We start from the raw sequence: 24,228 nt of genomic DNA on the forward strand, positions 1-24,228 counted from the left end.
TAATCTTTCACTGATTTTTGAAAGGAATCCAGGGTTTTAGTGACTAGAGTTTTGAGATGCAATTATGTGCACTATTTAAGTAGAGGCTTCTAGGAGGCTGAGGCTCAGCCACACAGAATTCATCGGTAGGGCATTATCTTCCCAATTCATCTGCTTCTCTTTCTATGTGTGACTTGATGGATAACGGGTATAGAGGAAAAGAGTCTGCACAGGTGTCCAAAGGGGCATCAGTCACCTCATTCCCCTCATTACTACTGCTTTCAACACTTGGCAGAGTCAACTACAGAACCAGCATTCACAGCACAGTTGGAATGTCAAAGAGAAGAGCAGCATAAATTTATCATGCCCTTTGGATAAGGGGCCAGTCTGGGCTTAAGAATTCTGAAGGTTTAAGAAGATGAGTCGTGCTTAATACCGGGATAATAGTAGATACTTTCTCAATAAGTTCAATATGATTTAATTCAATAAAGTGATTAAGTATTTTGTTGACCCCTGCCCCCATTAATGGCAACCCACTCCAGTACTCTTGCCTGGAAAATCCCATGGATGGAGGAGCCTGGTAGTCTACAGTCCATGGGGTCTTGAAGGGTCAGACACGACTGAGCGACTTCACTTTCACTTTTCACTCTCATGCATTGGAGAAGGAAATGGCAACCCACTCCAGTGTTCTTGCCTGGAGAATCCCAGGGACGGAAAAGCCTGGTAGGCTGCAGTCCATGGGGTCGCATAGAGTTGGGCACAACTGAAGCGACTTAGCAGCAGCAGCTGCAGCCCCTATTAAGTAAGCAAGGAATTCAATGTGTGCGTGTTGCTAAGTCTCTTTGCAACCCCATGGACTGCCAGGCTCCTCTGTTCATGCATTTCCCAGGCAAGAATATTGAAGTGGGTGGTCATTGCTTCTCTAGGGGATCTTCCCTATCTACAGATCGAACCCATGTCTCCTGCTTGGCAGGCAGATGGATTCTTTACCACTGTGCCATCTGGGAAGCCCAAGGATTTAATACTGTGCACAATTGTTGACTGAGTGGATGATTGAATACAGACAGGAGACCAGACCACAGCTATGTGCTTTTAACTGTGTCTCTGTATTTGCTCTGGTCTCACCTAATGCATGAGTTGGGCATCAAGCTGCAAGGCAGAGATTTATTTCTTGCTGTGATTTAAAAATACTTTTCTATTAGTGCATCTGTGAAAGTAAAGGGCTTTTCTGAATTCCTGTGAAACAGCTGTTGGGTCAGAAGTCTGATAAAGAACAATGCCTGCTAGTGTGAATGAGGGAAATGTGATGTTGAACGTATATAACTGAGAAGAAATATTATGCATCTGTGGGCCTTTCTGAAAAGTTTCTGATCAGGATTTTAGATTCATGAATGCAGGTATATTTCTGAAGCCTTCTCTCTTGCTTTATATTTCATTAGAATGAATTTGCAAAAAAAGACTAATTCTCTAATTTTCCTATCTGGGAAATAAAGTGTTTCTGAGTGTCTCCTAATATATTCTTTTTTTCTGCTAGTATATTCTTAAAGTAAGTATCTCTGAAAAAATGCTAATATCAAATTTTAACTATTTTTTAAATGCCTGGATCCAGAATTGAGTTACACATGCTAGATTATCATAGATTTTATCAGTATACAAATTTACTTTTTATTTTTTTAATTAATTTATTTTTTATTTTTTACTTTACAATATTGTATTGGTTTTGCCATACATCAACATGCATCCATCACGGGTGTACACGTGTTCCTCATCCTGAATCCCCCTCCCACCTCCCTCTCCATACCATCCCTCTGGGTCATCCCAGTGCACCAGCCCCAAGCTTCCTGTATCCTGCATCGAACCTGGACTGGCGATTTGTTTCTTATATGATATTATACATGTTTTAATGCCACTCTCCCAAATCATTCCCCCCTCCCCACAGAGTCAAAAAACTGTTCTATACATCTGTGTCTCTTTTGTTGTCTTGCATACAGAGTTGTCGTTACCATCTTTCTAAATTCCATATATATGCATTAGTAAGGCAATGGCACCCAACTCCAGTACTCTTGCCTGGAAAATCCTGTGGATGGAGAAGCCTGGTAGGTTGTACTCCATGGGGTCACTAAGAGTCCGGTACGACTGAGCGACTTCACTTTCACTTTTCACTCTCATGCATTGGAGAAGGAAATGGCAACCCACTCCAGTATTCTTGCCTGGAGAATCCCAGGGACAGGGGAACCTGGTGGGCTGCAGTCTGTGGGGTCGCACAGAGTTGGACACACTGAAGCGACTTAGCAGCAGCAGCATACTGTATTTGGTGTTTTTCTTTCTGGCTTACTTCACTCTGTATAATAGGCTCCAGTTTCATCCACCTCATTAGAACTGGTTCAAATGTATTCTTTTTCATGGCTGAATAATACTCCATTGTGTATATGGACCACAGCTTTCTTATCCATTCATCTGCTGATGGACATCTAGGTTGCTTCCATGTCCTGGCTATTATAAACAGTGCTGTGATGAACATTGGGGTACACATGTCTCTTTCAACTCTGGTTTCATCGGTGTGTATGCCCAGCAGTGGGATTGCTGGGTCGTATGGCAGTTCTATTGCCAGTTTTTTAAGGAATCTCCACACTGTTCTCCAGAGTGGCTGTACTAGTTTGCATTCCCACCAACAGTGTAAGAGGGTTCCCTTTTCTCCACATCCTCTCCAGCATTTATTGCTTGTAGGCTTTTGGATCGCAGCCATTCTGACTGGCGTGAAATGGTACCTCATTGTGGTTTTGATTTACATTTCTCTGATAATGAGTGATGTTGAGCATCTTTTCATGTGTTTGTTAGCCATCTGTATGTCTTCTTTGGAGAAATGTCTATTTAGTTCTTTGGCCCATTTTTTTATTGGGTCGTTTATTTTTCTGGAATTGAGCTGTAGATGTTGCTCGTGTGTGTATGTGTACATATACATATATATATTTATATTTTTAACTTTACAATATTATATTGGTTTTGCCATATATCAACATGAATCCACCACAGGTGTACACGTGTTCCCCATCCTGAACCCTCCCCCCTCCTCCCACCCCCCGTACCATCCCTCTGGGTCGTCCCAGTGCACCAGCCCCAAGCATCCAGTATCATGCATCGAACCTGGACTGGTGACTCGTTTCATATATGATATTATACAGGTTTCAATGCCATTCTCCAAAATTATCCCTCCCTCTCCCTCTCCCACAGAGTCCAAAAGACTGTTCTTTACATCAGTGTCTCTTTTGCTGTCTCGTATACAGGGTTATTGTTACCATCTTTCTAAATTCCATATATATGCATTAGTATACTGTATTGGTGTTTTTCTTTCTGGCTTACTTCACTCTGTATCAGTTGCTTCATTTGCTCTTATTTTCTCCCATTCTGAAGGCTGTCTTTTCACCTTTCTTATAGTTTCTTTTGTTGTACAGAAGCTTTTAATTTTAATTAGATACCATTTGTTTATTTTTGCTTTTATTTCCAATATTCTGGGAGGTGGGTCATAGAGGATCCTGCTGTGATGTATGTTGGAGAGTGTTTTGCCTATGTTCTCCTCTAAGAGTTTTATAGTTTCTGGTCTTATGTTTAGATCTTTAATCCATTTTGAGTTTACTTTTGTGTTGGAGAAGGCAATGTCACTCCAGTCCAGTACTCTTGCCTGGAAAATCCCATGGACGGAGAAGCCTGGTGGGCTGCAGTCCATGGGGTCGCTAGGAGTCAGACACGACTGAGCGACTTCACTTTTTCACTTCTCACTTTCATGCATTGGAGAAGGAAATGGCAACCCACTCCAGTGTTCTTGCCTGGAGAATCCCAGGAACGGGGGAGCCTGGTGGGCTACCGTCTATGGGGTTGCACAGAATCGGACATGACTGAAGCGACTTAGCAGCAGCAGCAGCATGGTGTTAGAAAGTGTTCTAGCTTCATTCTTTTACAAGTGGTTGACCAGTTTTCCCAGAACCACTTGTTAAAGAGATTGTCTTTTCTCCATTGTATATTCTTGCCTCCTTTGTCAAAGATAAGGTGTCCATAGGTGCATGGGTTTATCTCTGGGCTTTCTATTTTGTTCCATTGATCTGTATTTCTGTCTTTGTGCCAGTACCATACTGTCTTGATGAGTGTGGCTTTGTAGTAGAGCCTGAAGTCAGGCAGGTTGATTCCTCCAGTTCCATCCTTCTTTCTCAAGATTGCTTTGGCTATTCGAGGTTTTTTGTATTTCCATACAAATTGTGAAATTATTTGTTCTAGCTTTGTGAAAAATACTATTGGTAGCTTGATAGGGATTGTATTGAATCTATACATTGCTTTGGGTAGTATAGTCATTTTTACTATATCGATTCTTCTGATCCATGAACATGATATATTTCTCCATCTATTAGTGTCCTCTTTGATTTCTTTCACCAGTGTTTTATAGTTTTCTATATATAGGTCTTTAGTTTCTTTAGGTAGTTATATTCCTTAGTATTTTATTCTTTTCGTTGCAATAGTGAATGGAATTGATCCTTAATTTCCCTTTCTATTTTCTCATTATTAGTGTATAGGAATGCAAGGGATTTCTGTGTGTTGATTTTATATCCTGCAACTTTACTATATTCATTGATTAGCTCTAATAATTTTCTGGTGGAGTCTTGAGGGTTTTCTATATAGAGGATCATATTATCTGCAAACAGTGAGAGTTTTACTTCTTCTTTTCCAATTTGGATGCCTTTTATTTCTTTTTCTGCTCTGATTGCTGTGGCCAAAACTTCCAAAACTATGTTGAATAGTAATGGTGAAAGTGGGCACCCTTGTCTTGTTCCTGACTTGAGGGGAAATGCTTTCAATTTTTCACCATTGAGAATAATGTTTTCTGTGGGTTTGTCATATGTAGCTTTTATTATGTTGAGATATGTCCCTTCTATTCCTGCTTTCTGGAGAGTTTTTATCATAAATGGATGTTGAATTTTATCAAAGGCTTTCTCTGCATCTATTGAGATAATCATATGGCTTTTATTTTTCAATTTGTTACTGTGGTGTATTGCATTGATTGATTTGCAGATATTGAAGAATCCTTGCATCCCTGGGATAAAGCCCACTTGGTCATGGCGCATGGTGTATGATCTTTTTAATGTGTTGTTGGATTCTGATTACTAGAATTTTATTAAGGATTTTTGCATCTATGTTCATCTGTGATATTGGCCTGTAGTTTTCTTTTCTTGTGGAATCTTTGTCAGGTTTTGGTATTAGGGTGATGGTGGCCTCATAGAATGAGTTTGGAAGTTTACCTTCTTTTGCAATTTTCTGGAAGAGTTGACTAGGATAGGTGTCAGCTCTTCTCTAAATTTTTGGTAGATTACAGCTGTGAAGCCGTCTGGACCTGGGCTTTTGTTTGCTGGAAGATTTCTGATTACAGTTTCAATTTCTGTGCTTGTGATGGGTCTGTTAAAATTTTCTGTTTCTTCCTGGTCCAGTTTTGGAAAGTTGTACTTTTCTTAGAATTTGTCCATTTCTTCCACGTTGTCCATTTTATTGGCATATGATTGCTGATAGTAGTCTCTTATGATCCTTTGTATTTGTGTGTTGTTTGGTGTGATCTCTCCATTTTCATTTGTAATTTTATTGATTTGATTTTCTCCCTTTGTTTCTTGATGAGTCTGGCTAATGGTTTGTTAATTTTATTTATCCTTTCAAAGAACCAGCTTTTGGCTTTGTTGATTTTTGCTATGTTCTCCTTAGTTTCTTTTGCATTTACATCTGCCCTAATTTTATAATATTTCTTTCCTTCTACTAACCTTGGGGTTCTTCATTTCTTCCTTTTCTAGTTGCTTTAGGTGTAGGGTTAGGTTATTCATTTGACTTTTTTCTTGTTTCTTGAGGTATGCCTGTATTGCTATAAACTTTCCCCTTAGCACTACTTTTACAGTGTCCCCTAGGTTTTGGGTTGTTGTGTTTTCATTTTCATTCATTTCTATGCATATTTTGATGTCTTTTTTGATTTCTTCTGTGATTTGTTGGTTATTCAGCAGCGTGTTGTTCAGCCTCCATATGTTGGAGTTTTTAATATTTTTTCTTCTGTAACTGAGATCTAATCTTACTGCATTGTGGTCAGAAAAGATACTTGGAATGATTTCAACTTTTTTAAATTTACCAAGGCTAGATTTATGGCCCAGGATGTGATCTTTCCTGGAGAAGGTTCCATGTGCGCTTGAGAAAAAGGTGGAATTCATTATTTTGGGATGAAATGTCCTATAGATATCAATTAGGTCTAACTGGTCTATTGTATCATTTAAAGTTTGTGTTTCTTTGTTAATTTTCTGTTTAGTTGATCTATCCATGGGTGTGAGTGAGGTATTAAAGTCTCCCACTATTATTGTGTTATTGTTAATTTCCCCTTTCATACTTGTTAGCATTTGTCTTACATATTGCAGTGCTCCTATGTTGGGTGCATATATATTTATAATTGTTATATCTTCTTCTTGGTTTGATCCTTTGATCACTATGCAGTGTCCTTCTTTGTCTCTTTTTACAGCCTTTGTTTTAAAGTCTATTTTATCTGATATGAGTATTGCTACTCCTGCTTTCTTTTGATCTCTATTTGCATGGAGTATCTTTTTCCAGCCCTTCACTTTCAGTCTGTATGTGTCCCCTGTTTTGAGGTGGATCTCTTGTAGACAACATATATAGGGTCTTGTTTTTGTATCCATTCAGCCAGTCTTTGTCTTTTGGTTGGGGCATTCAACCCAATGAAGTGTCTAGTAATGAGTTATGAGATGTCAATGGACCTGGAGTAACTTTGGATAGCCCGTATATTGAAGCTCAGAGCTGTGTTCCTGTGTTGCTGGAGAATTTGCATGGTATGTCTTGCTCTGGAACTTGTTGGCCTTTGGGTGGTGCTTGGTTTCAGTGTAGATATGGAGGCGTTTGATGAGCTCCTATCACTTAATGTTCCCTGGAGTCACATGTTCTATGATGTTCTCAGGATTTGGACTTAAGCCTCCTGCTTCTGGTTTTCAGTCTTATTTTTACAGTAGTCTCAAGACTTCTCCTTCTATACAGCACTGCTGATAAAACATCTAGGTTAAAGATGAAAAGTTTCTCCACAATGAGGGACAACCAGAGAGGTTCACAGAGTTACATGGAGAAGAGAAGAGGGAGGAGGGAGTTAGAGGTGACCTGAATGAGACGAGGTGGAATCAAAAGAGGAGAGAGCAAGCTAGCCAGTAATCACTTCCTTATGTGTGCTACACAGTCTGGACCACTTAGAGATGTTCATGGAGTTATACAGAGAAGAGAAGATGGAGGAAGGAGACAGAGTTGGCCAGGAGGATAAAAGGGGGGAATGAAAAGGAGAGAGACAGATCCAGCCAGTAATCAGTTCCTTAAGTGTCCTCTACCGTCTGGAATACACAGAGATTCAGATAGTTGGGTAGAGAAGAGAAGGGGGAGGGAGGAGACAGAGGCGACCTAGTGGAGAGAAAGGAGAGTCAAAGGGGGAGAGAGCAGTCAAGCCAATAATCTTGCTCCCAAGTAAAAATTGGTACTGAAGATTGGGTTCTTAAAGGTACAAAATTGATAACAAATACCAAAAGCAAAGATTAAAATTCTAGAGTAGAAGTTGGATTTTCAAAAATACAACATTAAAGAAAAGAAGAAGAAAAAAAAAAAAGTCACAAAAGTTATTAAAATATATATATATGAAATTTGCTTTAAAAAAGTCTTTTTTTTGAAAATTAATAGTAGGTTATAAAAATGAAAATTAAGGGAGTAATAGAGGACTTAAAAAATTAAAAAAGTTAAAAAAGAAAAAATGAAAAGAAAAAGAAAAGAAAGAGGAAAAAGAAGAAAAAAAAGAAAAAGAAAAGAATGATCATAAAAATAGTAAAAATATATCTAGGACTTTCTCTGGTGGTGTTGTGGCAGTGTGGGGTCAGTTCATTTTCAGATAGTTTCTTGGTCCAGCTTATATTTCTCAAGATCTATAGGCCCTTTTCTATGTAGTTGGTACTAACTACAGGGTTTTAATCTATTGGACCTGTCACTTCCAAGGTGGTTCCCTCAGTTTTAGCTTCTGTTTGCTGGTCTCTTCAGTGTCTGATTTTCTTCCTGACACTAGGGGGCGGTGGTGGACACTTTTTAAGGCTCACTTGTTCAGTCGGCTATGGGGAAGGAGGGAATCTGCAAACAAATAACACTGGCGTGTGCTCCTAGTGTCTCAGCCACACTAGGCCTGCCCCTGCTCATGGCGCCTGCACCCTCCTTGCCCACACAGCTCAGGCTCTAGGTTGCTCCACTGGGAACCTTCCGAGGCTGGCCCTGGGCTGCATGCACCTCCCAGGTCTAAGCCACTCAGGTTCAGGCACTCAGGTTGTCCTCAGAGGCGCAGACTCCTCCGTTGGGCCTGCGTTTTGTGCCCTTCGCAGCTCGGAGCAGCTCAGGTGATGAGGTGTTTGGCGAGCGTGGTTGCTGAGACTTATCACCTCCCCCGTCCCTGCCACTCAGTTTTCTGGGTGTACAACCGGCACACCTTCTCAGGCGGATGACCGTCCAGAACCCCAAGAAGTCTTAGTAAGCAAAGAAGCCTGCTTGCAGTTTGGTAGATAATGTCACTCTGGGGCTGCAATTGCCCCCTTCCGGCTCTGGCTGCCTGTCACCAGAGGGGGATGGTCTGCAGCCAGCTAGTTCTGTTCTGCCCTTTGTTCTGTGAGCAGGCCTGGCAGTGTCTTAGGGCTTTTCTCGTGGTAGCTATCCTGCAGTCTGGTTTGCTAGCCCAAGTTAGTTCCCTCAGATTGCCCTTGGGGCATTCAGGCCCGGTCCTTACTCTAAGCCATGCAGCCTGCGCCTCCCTGCCCAGCCCCTGCTTGCTAGTGGCGGGCGCAGGCGTCTGCACTGCTTCTCCACTGGGGGAGTTACCGTTGGGCTCATAATCTGTGGGTTTTAATTATTTACTTATTTTCCCTCCCTATTATGTTGCCCTCTGTGCTTCCAAGGCTCTGCACAGACTCGGCAGTGAGAGTGTTTCCTGGTGTTTGGAAACTTCTCTCTTTTTAAGCCTCCCTTCCCAGGGTGGAGCTCCATCCCTCCCTCTTTTGTCTCTTTTTTTGTCTTTTATGTTTTTCCTACCTCTTTTTGAAGACAATGGGCTGCTTTTCTGGGTGCCTGATGTCCTCTGCCGACATTCAGAAGTTTTTTTGTGGATTTCACTCAGCGTTTAAATGTTCTTTTGATGAATTTGTGGGGGAGAAAGTGGTCTTCCCATCCTATTCCTCCACCATCTTAGGACTGCCTCCCCAAATTTACTTTTTAAATGGAAAAACCTTTTCTTTGAAAGTAAAGTGTATTTTTTAAAGGCAAATTAAACTGTATATATTCATATTGATCAATATAAATAATATTTATTAAGTATCTACTGTGGACCAGACAGGTTTGTAGCTACACTCAATGTAGAGAAACATTTAAGAAGGTTATATGTATAGCATAACAATCAACTTATCATATTTAAATGTTTAAAGAATCTAACTGGGTATTTAAATAGGTGGGTACACAAGTATTAAAATTAAAGTGTATCTCTATATTTAAGAAGGAATCAATCATATTATAGTAATTATATGTATAATAGTAACTGCATTAGAGTAATTATGGTAGCTAAAGCAAGGGAGGAAGTAGAGTCCCTGAGACATACAGCAACAGGATGACATGAGTATTAGGGGCACAGGCCACATGCCTTGGGCAGGGCTTCTCCAATGGGTAGCTACAGAATAGCCTGGAATATCATAAAATATGGTGTTGTAATGACATATATATCAAATTCAATCACAGAGAAGATCATAGATATGGTCTTGCATCAGCATATTTCAGTTTCATCATAGCCACATGCTTACAGTAGGTCTAAGGGATGATTTGGTTGAGGTAAAATATCAATCAGGAGAACATGGAGCAAAGAAGGTTCACTCCTACAATGCTTTTGTTATTACACCTGTTCCGAGCTTGACTGCCAATTACTGGAATATGATGAAATGGTGGGGTGGGAAGCATATGGAGACATCCAGTACCAGATGACATATGGCCAACCCTGACTGACTGAGTATGGATAAAGCAGACCTGGTGGAGCAGAAGCAGTTACTGTAGTTGATTTTATGGACAGCATCTCAGATCAGGTGAGAGTAAGAGAGTCTCCACCATGAAAGCTAGCAGGGCCAGGAAGAAATACATGTTTCATAGAAGTAGTCAGTGCAGGACACATCAGAGAGGGGGCTGATTCTCACAACAGCCATTGTGTAGCATATACAGGACAGGAAACAGATCCAGATTGGGGAGCCTCCCACCTTGAAAAGACACAAGGAGTTGGTGGAGGATTGGTCGACAATGATGGCATCAGAGGATGACTACTGTTGGATGAGGAGCCTACCTTCCAAAGAGACTAATTGAGTCACAAGCACATTATTTTCGAGAAGTCTGGGAATTATGAGAGCTGAGTAATTAGAAAATGGTCTGAACAGGAAATAGCTTATCATATGTTAATAAATACACATATTTTTCCTAAATTAAACCTTAAAATGAGCTATATTTTCTCCTGATGGTAAGTTTATAAATCACAAGCCCAAATTTATGGAATGAAGAATAAACATTTTAAACTTTGTCTCCAAATGGAAATGAGTCACAGTAAATGTTACATCAACCCCTGTCCTTTTTTTCCACATAAAAGTCAATTTTGTCTAAAGAAACAAATTACTTTTTCATTATGCCTGTGGGTGTAATTTTGTTGTTATTCTGTCACTATGTCATGTTTGACTCTTTGCAACCCTATGGATTGAAGCATGCCAGACTTCCCTTGTCCTTCACTGTCTTCCAGAGTTTGCTCAAACTCATGTCCATTGAATCGATGATGCCATTCAACCATCTCATCCTCTGTCATCCCTGTCTCCTCCTGCTCTCAATCTTTCTCAGCATCAGGGTCTTTTTCAATGAGTCGGCTCTTCACATGGGTGTATATAACCACTCTTTTATACACATTAGATTAAAATAAATTAGAAAAATCATGAAAATGGGAAAGAGAGAGAAAGAGAAATTCCTAACTCAACCATCATCTTGTCATCCTATCCTTGTGCTCTGTAATTCTTTATAGCCTGCTGAGGATGTTTTCATGCTTTTGCCTTCATCTGGGCCCAGCGTTACCTGTTAGGGCTTCCTTTTTTCCCTCAGATCCCAGTTTGTCTAGGAGCCCCAAATTCCCACCCTGAATTTGCTTAGGATCTTTGGTTAAACACAGAGATCTCTTGGAGGATCTCTGTCCTGCAAGCTAAAAACCTGAAGTCCTAGGCAAGATCGAGCCTGTATTTGACTCTGCAGCCTTGTTTGCTGCTGCTCCTATATCTTTCATTTCAAAGGTTTATCACCTTTAAAAATGCTGATTCTTCGACTTTGACTTTCCTTCCCATTTGTAGCCCTTTGATGTATTAAAACTACCCAATTAAAGCCACAGATTAATCATCACTTCCTTGGTGATAGCTCTTCTGATGCTTTTCCTGCTCTCAAGTCTCCCTACCAGTGGGGGAATTCATAAAGACACAAACTCCCTTGTGTATTTATGTTTCCATAAATACAAACTTGTTTCTTTGGAAGTAGGCAGGTCTAATGGCAACCTACTCTGGTATTCTTGCCTGGAGAATTCCATGGACAGGAGAGCTTGGTGGGCTACAGTTCATGGAGTCGCAAAGAGTTGGACATGACTAAGTGACTAAGCAACAACAAATTAGTGATTGTTGTTTTATTCGGAGGGCTAAGAAGGTCATAGAAGAGCTGGTCCCTGAAAGAGTAGAAATGTCCCCAGTCATACCCTAGGACCAGATCTGAGCTGAACTGGTTTTCGGGTTTCCTGACTCTGTGTAGTGGTTCTCCCATTCTTTTGCTACTTTTAGGGAAATCTTGGGCTGGATTTCTGGGAACCTGGGGGAAAGGGATGAAGCCCCAGGGCTAGTATCTTCCATAATTTCTGCTTAAAATATCATTATTAACAGTGAATCAATAACCAATAATGCAGTTCAGGTTCATATGCTTATGTGCTTTATGAAAGTGAGAGATCACATAAAACCCATACAATGGACTGCTTGTTTTCTTTTAATTCCAAATGAGATCTTTCTAGGATATACTATTCATCATTCACTTATCTGTTTCTTTAAGCACTTACTCTATTCCAGGCTGCTAAGTGTTGGGCATGCACCAATGAGAATGGTCTGGTGGCTGCCCTCAAAAATTCTCAATCAGTAAAAAGACCATAAAATCATGGCTACTGAGGATTATTAGTAAGACAGAAGACACATGGAAGAGTAATTATTGAAAAATCACTGAATGAATGAATGTATAAATGACTCCCTCTCCTATGTGGAGTCAAGAAAACCAGCTTCAAAAATAATTGAATTATTTTGTGGATAATTCGAATCATCAATCCCATTGGTCCAGAGACAATATCACTACACTGTAGACGTCACTATTCCTTTTCCAGAGCAACATTTACTCTTCTCTCAATTTATCTCCTCTTTCTGGCTCCTTGCCCGCACCTTCCTGCTATAATGGATCTGGCAAGTATCACTGCTCTGTTTCCAGAAATAAGAGAACTACTGCTGAAGATCTGGATAACAGCATTCACTGAGGCCTTTCTATTCCATTCCAGGAGACAATTAAAACAGCAGACCCGCTGGGGAAGTATCCTGCCTCTGTTTTATTGTTCAGTCACTGAGTTGTGTCTGACTCTTTGACACCGTGGACTGCAGCATGCCAGGCTGCCCTGTCCTTCACCATCTCCTGGAGCTTACTCAAACTTATGTCCATTGAAACAGTGATGCCATCAAACCATCTCATCCTCTGTTGTCCGCTTCTCGTCTTCCCTTCAATCTTTCTCAGCATCAGGGTCTTTTCTAATGAGTGAGTTCTTTGCATCAGGTGGCCAAAGTATTGGAGCTTCAGTTTCAGCATCAGTCCTTCCAATGAATACTCAGGGTTGATTTCTTTTAGGATTGTCTGGTTTGATCTCCTTGCAGTCCAAGGAACTCTCAGGAGTCTTCTCCAACACCCCATTGGCTTTGAACATCTTTTAAGATATTAAGTTTACAAAAAAGAAATTGGCACACATTCCTTTTTAAAACTCTTCCAAGGGAGCCATGTTGCATGACTCCAGGGGCATTGTTAACACAAATTATCATGTGAATGTCTCCTCAGAGTTGTAAACATGTAGTGGATTTCTTAGAAAGGATCAATTCCTACCTAGTAGATGTGCCTTTTGTTTATTTTCACCCACTCCCTTTCTGCCTCTGCTGTACATTCTGACTCAGAAATATACCCAAGGATCTTACTTAGATTGTTCGGTTTCTGTTTTCTCATCTACAAAATGTAACTGGATAGACACTTGTAGATACGCACGTGCAGTGATGCAAATGTCTGTAATAAATACTGGAGCTGGCATCTGGAGGGCTTCCAGAAATGAGAGATCCTAAATCTTTTCCCTGAGGAGCCACACCTAAGATAGACCCACGGAGAACTGAAACCCAAAGACTGAGACTCTACATTGATCTTGGATGAGGTTGGGGTGGGGGCTGTGGTCTGTGAAGTCAGGCATCAAACCTCTTTGGGCCTTTCTCTCCCTCCTTCTCTGGCCCTGGGAATCCAAGGCTCAGAAGACAGACTAGGATTAGTCAGTGACTTCAGGGTTAGCTGACTGAGAGTCAACATTAAAATGCACAATCAGATCACTAAGGTGTTTAGGAGTAAGTGAGTGTGATGACAGCAGATTTTACCAGTTGCTGTTAGAATACACACATGCATGCTAAGTCACTTCAGTTGTGTCCGACTCTTTGTGACCCTATGAACTGTAGCCCACCAGGCTCCTCTGTCCATGCGCCCTCCTCCAGTGGGCCTTCCCTACCCAGGGATTGAACCCACATCTCTTAAGTCTCCTGCTTTGGCAGGCAGATTCTTGACCACCAGCACCACCTGGGAAGCTGTGAGAGCACAGTAAGTGTTAGTCACTCCTCTGTCTATGGGGATTCTCCAGGCAAGAATATTGGAGTGGGTTGCCATTCTTTTGTCCAGGGGATCTTCTTGACCCAGGGATTGAGCCCAGATCTCCTGCATTGCAGGCAAATTCTTTACCATCTGAGCCACCAGGGAAGCCTGTGAGAACACAGAGGAGTAGTTTTTAGGATGAGCTATGAACTATTGATCTCTATAACCGCAGCACCAAGTGCAGCACTGACATATAAGTGATAAGGAAATGCTTGTTGAATATGAAATGCCATCATACCGATAACCCTGTGTCTGGCTCCACACAGAGTAGACAATATGGATGAAGATTCAGCTTTCAAAATTACTCTAGAATGGAATTCTGAGAGGTTGTCTTGGCTCTTAGCAATGTTTAAAAACCTGGAGAAGCGGACTTGCTGGGGCTGCATTTGTTAAGGTCTGTCTGGTCTCTCTCGGCCACTTGTGTCATGTTAGAGATGTGTGTTACTTGAGAGAAGAGAGGGTCAGTGATGACTCTGCCTATCTTACAAAGGGGAAATTGAATTCCTCAATCACAGTACTCATTTGATACTTTTTACAAATTGGCTACAGAGAAGCTTGAATTTAGTTACAAATTTGAACCCATTGGCTCTTGTGTGATGAAAGCAATTATCTATTTTCATCAATTCAGAACAGCTAAGGATACTTCTAATCAGGATGGACTTAGGAGATCATGCAGTGGTAGAGAATCTGCCAGCCAATGCAGGAGACACAGGAGCTGTGGGTTCAATCCCTGGATTGGAAACATCCCCTGGAGGATGAAATGGCAATTTACTCCAGTATTTTTGCCTGGAGAATCCTGTGGACAGAGAAGCCTGGCAGACTACAATCCATGGGGTCACGAAGAGTCAGACACGACTGAGTGCAGGAGAGAGTTGCATAGCTCAAGTACTAAGTTTTTATACTGGAGCTGGAATTGTAGGTATTTAGGATGTTTATTTTGAGTCTCTCCTACTATTTAAATGCTCTGATGGACAGTTTCTCTTGTTCTCTACTCTATTCCCATCCTCTTTCAGAATGTTTGGTGCAGACAATTGTTCAATAAATCATTTCTTGAACAGAAATTTTAAAATGTTTCAAATATTTTACATTTGTTAATTAAAAAGAAGAGAATGAGGGAAATTGTTGTTTATATAATGAACTTATCTCATTTGACCAACAGAAATCTTCAAAATTTCCATGGGGATAAATGAAAAGGGACTTTAGGACTGGGATCCAGTTTTGGAGGGATGAGGGGATAATATACATGGAAATGCCATCTTGTGGTTCATAGTGAAATTGTTAGGACAAAGGTATCACACAGGCAAAAATTCATTCATTCACTCAGTGAGGTTTTGTGTGTGTGTGTGTGTGTGTGAGCTAGTTTTGGGTAGAATAGTCAGCAATTATTTTATGCTTTCATGAATTTATATTCAAGTCAGAGGAATAAATAACAAATAAGTATTTTAAATAATTACACTTTGGGCTAAGATACATAGAAAACAAAATGTGTTGAAAGAAAATAATAAGGGGAAGAATCTAGTTAAGATACACAGGTTAAAAAATAACTCACTGATAAGGTAGTATTAATTGAAATACAGAGTGATGAGAAGTAGAAAGTTCTAGAAGCAAACCATGTGGAGAACTGGTATGATTAAAAACAAAGCCTTAAGAGCAGTAAAAAGTGGATATGTGTGGAAGTAAAAGACTAGAATGGTAGAAGGTGAAGCAAGAGAGAAAGATGTAGAAAAAAAATTATACTCCTGAGCAAGAATAGGAAATAAATCATTCATTAATGCAACAGTATGAATGAATCTGAAAAGCTTTATACTGAGTGGGACACCAAACTAAAGTTTTAGTGAGAGGAAAAAAAAAATAACTAAACTCAAGTTTTGGTGAGAGAAAGAACTCAGATCAGGATTTACCTGCTTGGGAAGAGGGAAGTGTTTAACTAAAAGACACAGCAAAAATCTTTATGAAGTGATGGAGATTTTCTATATCCTAATTGGGCAGGTCGCCACACAGACATTTATATGTGTCAGAACTCATTAAACTATGTATTAAGATAGTCCCATTTTACTATCTCAAGTTATATAGCCATAAAATGATTTTTAAAAGAGAAAGGAAGAGACTCACAACTATTAACTGATTTCCTGATAGAGGGATCAAAATTCTAGGCAACTCTAAAATTTGGGAATTTTTACAATGGTCCTTCAGAACACCCAGGCTACCCCTGGTGGCTCAGACGGTAAAGCGTCTGCCTGCAATGCAGGCGACCGCAGTTAGATTCCTGGGTCTGGAAGATCCCCTGGAGAAGGAAATGGCAATCCACTCCAGCACTCTTGCCTGGAAAATCCCATGGACGAAGGCGCCTGATAGGCTACAGTCCATGGTGTCGCAAAGAGTCGGACACGAATGAGCAACTTCACTTTTACTTTCAGAACACCCATTTATTTCTGGAGGCACTTTTAGGCTCCAATAGCTGTTTTCTTCTCAGAAAAGCAAACATACTCCTGATTTCTCTTTAAACGCCTTCATCGGATGTTGATTTTTTTTTTTTTTAACATTGGCTTTAAAAACATGAGAGCCTGAATTTTAGAATCTTATTCACCACTGATTGTGACAAGAGAGAGGTGAGTAAGAATACAAATATAAATGTGATACATGCTGATATTACCATGACTGTGGTGATGGTATCATGGATGTATGCATATGCCCAAATTCATCAAAATGTAAGCATTAAATATGTGATTAATTAAATGAAATTAATCAAATAAAATTAAATTTTATTAAAATGAAAATTGGAAAAGGGAAGTGTTCATTCCAATCCCTAAGAAAGGCAATGCCAAAGAATGTTCAAACTACCTCACAATTGCACTCATCTTACACACTAGCAAAGTAATGCCCAAAATTCTCCAAGCCAGGCTTCAACAGTATGTGAACTGTGAACTTCCAGATGTTCAAGCTGGATTTAGAAAAGGCAGAGGAATCAGAGATCAAATTGCCAACATCTGTTGGATCATTGAAAAAGCAAGAGAGTTCCAGAAAAACATCTACTTCTGCTTCATCAGCTATGCCAAAGCATTTGACTGTGACTGTGTAGATCACAACAAACTGTGGAAAATTCTTAGAGAGATGGGAATATCAGACCACCTGACCTGCCTTCTAAGAAATCTGTATGCAGGTCAAGAAGCAACAGTTAGAACTGGACATGGAACAACAGACTGGTTCCAAATCGGGCAAGGAGTACATCAAGGCTGTATACTGTCACCCTGCTTATTTAATTTATATGCAGAGTGAAAGAAAGTGAAAGTCAAGTTGCTTGTCATGTCCAGCTCTTTGCGACCCCATGGGCTGTAGCCTACCAGGCTCCTCCCTCCATGGGATTCTCCAGGCAATAGTACTGGACTGGGTTGCCATTTCATTCTCCAGGGGACCTTCTCAACCCAGGGATCGAACCCGGGTCTCCTGAATTCCAGGCAGACACTAACTTCTGAGTCTATGTGCAGAGTACATCATGCAAAATGCTAGGCTAGATGAAGCACAAGCTGGAATCAAGATTGCTGGGAGAACTATCAATAACTTCAGATATGCAGATGCTACCACCCTTATGGCAGAAAGCAAAGAAGAATTAAAGAGCCTCTTGATGAAAGTGAAAGAGGAGAGTGAAAAAGTTGGCTTAAAACTCAACATTCAGAAAACTAAGATCATAGCATCCAGTCCCATCACTTCATGGGAAATAGATGGGGAAACAATGGAAACAGTGAGAGACTTTATTTTGGGGGGCTCCAAAATCATTGCAGATGTTGACTGCAGCCATGAGATTAAAAGATTCTTACTCCTTGGAAGAAAAGCTATGACCAACCTCGACAGCATATTCAAAAGCAGAGACATTACTTTACCAACAAATGTCCATCTAGTCAAAGCTATGGTTTTTCCAGTAGCAGGTATGTATGTGAGAGTTGGACTATAAAGAAAGCTGAGTGCTGAAGAATTGATGCTTTTGAACTGTGGTGTTGGAGAAGACTCTTGAGAGTCCCTTGGACAGCAAGGAGATCCAACCAGTCCATCCTAAAGGAAATCAGTCCTGAATCTTCATTAAAAGGACTGATGATGAGGCTGAAGCTCCAATTCTTTGGCCACCTCATCTGAAAAACTGACTCATTGGAAAAGCCCCTGATGCTAGGAAAGATTGAAGGCAGGAGGAGAAGGGGAGACAGAGGATGAGAGGGTTGGATGACATCACTGACTAGATGGACATGAGTTTGAGTAAGCTCCGGGAATTGGTGATGGACAGGAAAGCCTGGTGTGCTGCAGTCCATGGGGTCACAAAGAGTTGGACACTGAGTGACTGAACTGAACTGAAATATGTGCAACTATTTGTATGTTACATATACTTCAATACAGATTTCCCTGGTGGTTCAGATGGTAAAGAGTCTGCTTACAGTACAGGAGACCCGGGTTCAATCTCTGGATCAGGAAGATCCCCTGGAAAAGGAAATGGAAACCCACTCTAGTATTCTTGACTGGAGAATTCCATGGACAGAGGAGCCCGGTGGGCTACAGCCCATGGCGTCACAAAGATGTGGACACGACTGAGTGAGTTTCACTTCACTATAACTCAATAAATTTGAAAAAAAAAAATTGTGACATCCTGGAAAACTTTATGCATTTATATCATCAATGCCTTAACAGTAGGGACCTTGGGATGGTAAAAACCCTATGCTTTGAGTTGGGAGTCTTTTCTACAACATCCTTGAATAACCCTGTCCCTGATCTCTTTGGTTCTAACTCCATAGATGATGGGGTTGAACATGGGAGGTACCAGGAGATAGACAATAGCAAATATGACATGTACTACTCGGGGCACATGATGTCCAAAGCGGTGGGTGAGAAAAGTAAAGAGGGCTGGGATATAAAGAGCCAAGATGACACAGATATGGGAGGCACATGTGCCAAAAGCCTTGAGCCGGGCTTCACCTGAGGGTAACCCCATAACAGTTCTCAAAATTATTACATAGGATACACTGATGACGATAATATCAAAGCCAACTACAGAGAAGGCCACAAAAAGTCCATATGAACGATTTACTCTAGTGTCAGCACACACCAACTTCAGCACAGCCATGTGCTCACAGTAGGACTGGGGGATTATCCGACTGGGGCAGAAAGGCATCCTGGACACCATGAAGCAGAAAGGACTCACCCACAGCAGGCCTCTCATCATCACACCTGCCCCCAGTTTACCCACGGAAGATGGGGTCAGGATACTAGAGTGATGCAGTGGGAAGCAGATAGCCACATAACGGTCCAAGGCCATAGCCATGAGCAATCCAGACTCAACTGAAGAAAAGGCATGGATGAAGAACAACTGGATGAGGCAGGCATGGTATTCAATCTTATGATCGTGAAACCAGAATATGGCCAGCATTTTAGGTTGTGTGGAAGTGGAGAGGACAAGGTCAGTGATAGCCAGCATGGCCAGAAAGAGGTACATGGGCTCATGCAAGGTGGGATCAGTTCGGATTACATGAAGGAGAGTGATATTGCCGACTAGAGCCACAACATACATGGCACAGAATAGAAAGGCAACCCAAAATTGAGAATTCTCCAATCCTGGGATCCCAAGCAGGGTGAAGAACTCAGGATGGGAAGAGCTATTCCCTGAAGTCAACATCATAGGATGGTTAATGTTTCTCCATTGGAAAGGTGATCCAGCCTCTGCAGGTGATAACATTAAAGTAAATTATTATTATTATTTATAATCCTTTGGATGGAAGAACTGTGGTTAATGGTAAGCTACAATGTATTCAGCTATTTTAATAAATAAAATTTTGCAATATAATACATTGCTAACCTTCATTTTAATTCATATTTATGTCCTTGAAAATAGGGTCAGAACATTCTAGTTCCAAGTACAATATTTTTTAAATTTTGAATGTAGAATCTGCTGAAGGAAAACTATCTTGGAAAATAATGTCATAGTAATTCTTTCCCTCTATTCGATTTATAACCAACAACCAACTCACTTAACCTTTCTCATAGATCCCTCCATCATACTTGGGAAGCCCTGCCTCAGGGAAGCAGTTGATTCACTACACCACACCAATGAACCCATTCCTGGGGACCCAGGCTCTGTGGATGTGGGGAGTAGTGATCTGCCCTTGTTCTTCCCACTGGAAAAGGGCTCCTGCTTCTTCAAGGGGGACAAGTATGCAGGCGACGACTATGCGGAGGACCCCACCATCTCTCTGCTGTTAGGTTCTAGACTTCCAAAGCTAAGGACCCCAGCATCTCCTTAGGCCCCAGGAGGGAGGTTGGCCTGTACTTTCCCTCTGCCCTCTCCCAGGACAGGGCTGGTCTCTGGGAGATGGAACAAGCACACTAGCCAAGGGCACCAGGCTGGTTAGAGGTTGAGTCAGGCCTTGACCCTCTGTGCCCTGTCTTTCTCTGGAGTTCATACACACTTGGACTGACCAGTGTTGTGGGTATTCAGAGTCAGTGTATTTGTATTTTACATGAGAATCTACTTTTCTTCTACTGCAGAAATATTCAGATATACACACAGGCAGACATCCAGATGAGACAGGCAGAGTTCTATTAAAAAAAAAACCAAAAAAACACACAAAAAAACACACATACAAAAAAACAGGCTCCATGCTGTAGCCTCCTACATCAGAATTCAAAGAACAGCAGCAATACAACACTTGGGCCACTTTTCAGGGTAGGAAGTCAGTTTGGAAAACTCTTTGGCTTAAAGCCCCTAAGCAGTTTATTTAGTGACACTGAGTTAGTTTTGACTCTAAAACAATTACTATGAGGATTTGACTCAAAGGTATCTGATTGACCAATTATGTACCATTTGTGTAAGGAATTTAGTGTATGGCTCTTCCTAGTTGTAGGATCATTAAACTTTTTCTGTAAAAGGTCAGATCATCAATATTTTAGGCTTTGTGGGCCATACAATCTCTGTTGCAACTAATCAGCTTAGCTGAGTAGCATGAAAGCAGCAATAGTTTATATATAACCTGTGAGTGTGGCTGTGCTCCAACAAAATTTATGCACAAAACCATGATGCAAAGTGGAGCTGGCGCAGGTTATAGTTTTCCAATTCCTGTCCTAAGTGTTAAATTTCATGAAGTTATCCCTGAGTCATGTTCTATTCCTAGAACCTGTGCTTTGTGACAAAAAGGACTTTAATCAATGCTGACTGAAGGAACTAACAAATAACGGTCATTATTCAGTAGCAATGGAGTCATTAACCAATCAATCATTTCTTAAAATGTCCTGACAGAACCCCCCTCTTGAACACCATGAGCATAACACAGTTACGTCCATTTCTCATACTGTTCCCTGTTGGCAAGGGGAGGACTTTGTGAACATCATTCTCTGCTAATATTTGCCAGCATTACATGGGGGTAATCCTACTGTCTCATCCCACATGTGAACACTACCTAACTCAGAATAAGTGACACAAAAACTCGTCTGGTTCTTACACACCACACTCACACTATATACTTTCAGTTGACCTATCCTTTGTTTGAAAGAATTAGCTCTTACCTCCTTCATAACAGAGGTATATAGACAAGAAGAATCTTTTCAAACTCCCTTTAACGAATCAACTCTGGGTATGGACAAATGTTTCATTCCAGATCCAGTAGTTAAAAAAAAAAAAAGAAAGAAAGAAAGAAAGGATTTCTGGAATATCTGAAATAATTATGATATTCTCTAGATTTTTAACATTATTAAGGAAGTGGGGCTCAGACCTTATCTTTCTCTAACTTGAAAACTTTACCATCCTTCATAGATAATAGCTATTGTTGTTTAGTTGCTAAGTCATGCACAACTCTTTTGGTACCCCATAGAATGTAACCTGCCAGGCTCCTCTGTTCATGGGATTTTCCAGGCAAGAATACTGGAATGGGTTACTATTTCCTTCTCCAGGAGATCTTATCGACTCAGGTATCAAACTCATATCTCTTGCACTGGCAGGTGGATTCTTTACCACTGAGCCAAAAGCAAAGTCAGATAATAGCTATGGTCCATCTGAGTGGTCAGTTGTGTCCAATTCTTTGTGATTATATGGACTATGGCCCACCAGGTTCCTCTGTCCAGGGAATTATCCAAACAAGAATGCTGGAGTAGGGTGCCATTTCCTCCTCCAAGGAATCTTCCTGACCCAGGGATTGAACCCACATCTCTTGCATTGGCAGGCAAATTCTTTTCCACTGAGCCACCTGGGAAGCCTGATAATAGTTAGAGGTTCGCTCAAACACTCCTATCTATGATAGGATGACAATACAGAGACTTAGAAGGATGTTCTGCTTGTGAGCAGGAACCTCTTGGTCACCTAAGGAGACAGAACAACTTAAATATGGGTGATGTTGAGAAGAGCAAGATTTTTCTTCAGAAGTGTGCCCAGTGCCATACTGAGAAGGGAGGCAAGCATAAGACTAGGCCAAATCTCCACGATCTGCTTGGGTGAAAGACAATTCAGCCTGTTGCATTATCCTACACAGATGCCAACAAGAGCAAAGGCATCAGCTGGGGAGAGATGCTGACAGAGTACTTGGTGAATTCCAAGAAATACATCCCTGGAACAAAAATGATCTCTGCTGGCATTACAAAGGGAGAAAGGGAAAACTTGATAGCTTATCTGAAAAAATATACTAATGAGTCAATCAGACAGGCTTGTGGCTGAATGAATATGATCAGACTTTCAAATTTTGATAGTAATTCTGGTTCAGCAAGTATTATCACTGTTTTCCCCTTCTAAAGAGATGATTGAACTTGCTTGAAGAATGTTAAGCTTTTCAGGGAAATGGTGAATGATTTCTCAAGCCCTATGGGAGACTGACTTTATATTCAGATTTCTATAATTGGTTATATTAATATAAATATTGAGAAGATCCCTTCACTGTCTCACAGAACAGAGTAAGCTTCACCTGATTTCAAGTTGTGCTCATTAGCCTGTCAAGACAAGGGCTGAAGATACACTGATAATGTTCACTTTATCTTTTTGTTTTTTTTTAAATTATGCCAATTTAAGGGCTTCCCAGGTGGCTCAGTTGGAGAAGGCAATGGCCCCCCACTCCAGTACTCTTGCCTGGAAAATCTCATGGACAGAGGAGCCTGGTAGGCTGCAGTCCATGGGGTCGCGAAGAGTCGGACACAACTGAGCGACTTCACTTTCATTTATTGGAGAAGGAAATGGCAACCCACTCCAGTGTTCTTGCCTGGAGAATCCCAGGGATGGCGGAGCCTGGTGGGCTGCCACCTATGGGGTCTCGCAGAGTCGGACACGACTGAAGCAACTTAGCAGCAGCAGCAGCAAGTGGCTCAGTGGTAAAGAATCCTCTGCCAATACAGGAGATGCAGGAGATGCGGGTTCAATCCCTGGGTTGGGAAAATACTCTGGAATAGGACATGGCAACACACTCCAGTATTTTGCCTGAGAAATCCCATAGACAGAGGAGACAGGTGGGCTGCAGTCTATGGGGTCTCAAAGAGTCCAACATGCCTAAGCAACAGAGTGTGCACACATGCCAATTTAATTAAAATTTTCTATGTAAAAATTTCCTTTTACTTAATGAAAGACATTTTAGTGGTTTATGCTTAGCATCAAATAAAGAGCATTTAACACTGCTGACATTTTATAGATGATCTTTAAGATTAGAACCTTTTAAATTCACTGAGACAAAATATGTTACAAACTTTGCTTGTGAATTCTTTATAAGGTCTGATCTGACTGTTATAACTCGGGATTATCTTTCAAACAAGGACGCTGTTCAGTAACACAACTGCTGTATACATGTGATTGATACAGGTGCTTTTGACTACTCATTAGAAGGGTTCAACTAGAAGAGATATATAATTACCTCAAATCTGTAAATTATCTGATCATAGGGTTAGGTTTAAAAACAAAATCACAAATCACTAAAAGAGAAAGAAAATTTAGAAATACATACACATTATCTGGGCACTTAGGTTTTGTTTTATCCCCATCTGCCTGGCCTGACCTTCCCAAACAGTCATATATTCTCTTTGAGCTAGAGGCTCCCTCCTTTCCTTCTGTTTACCGCTTGTGTGTCACCCTCCACTTGTATGGACATAGTCACTGACACTGAAGGTCACCTGGAGAAGAATACTTGGGCCATCTCACTCTCACACTGGGCACTGGCGAAGATGCTGACTAAAGATGCAATTTATCAAAGTGAG

At 40.9% G+C, this 24,228-nt stretch overlaps 1 protein-coding gene and 1 pseudogene across 1 annotated transcript; one reads left to right on the forward strand and one right to left on the reverse strand.

The window, feature by feature from the left end:
* Window positions 1-18,730: 18,730 nt before the first annotated feature.
* On the reverse strand, window positions 18,731-19,696 carry LOC112579335 (olfactory receptor 52R1-like). The gene has a single exon (XM_025265702.2). The coding sequence runs from the start codon at window positions 19,688-19,690 to the stop codon at window positions 18,731-18,733; it is 960 nt and encodes a 319-aa protein (XP_025121487.2). The 5' UTR covers window positions 19,691-19,696.
* A 2,688-nt stretch (window positions 19,697-22,384) lies between these two features.
* On the forward strand, window positions 22,385-22,711 carry LOC112579452 (annotated as a pseudogene).
* Window positions 22,712-24,228: the final 1,517 nt, after the last annotated feature.

This window comes from Bubalus bubalis, chromosome 16, assembly GCF_019923935.1.
Source record: "Bubalus bubalis isolate 160015118507 breed Murrah chromosome 16, NDDB_SH_1, whole genome shotgun sequence".
Taxonomy (NCBI): Eukaryota; Metazoa; Chordata; class Mammalia; order Artiodactyla; family Bovidae; genus Bubalus; species Bubalus bubalis.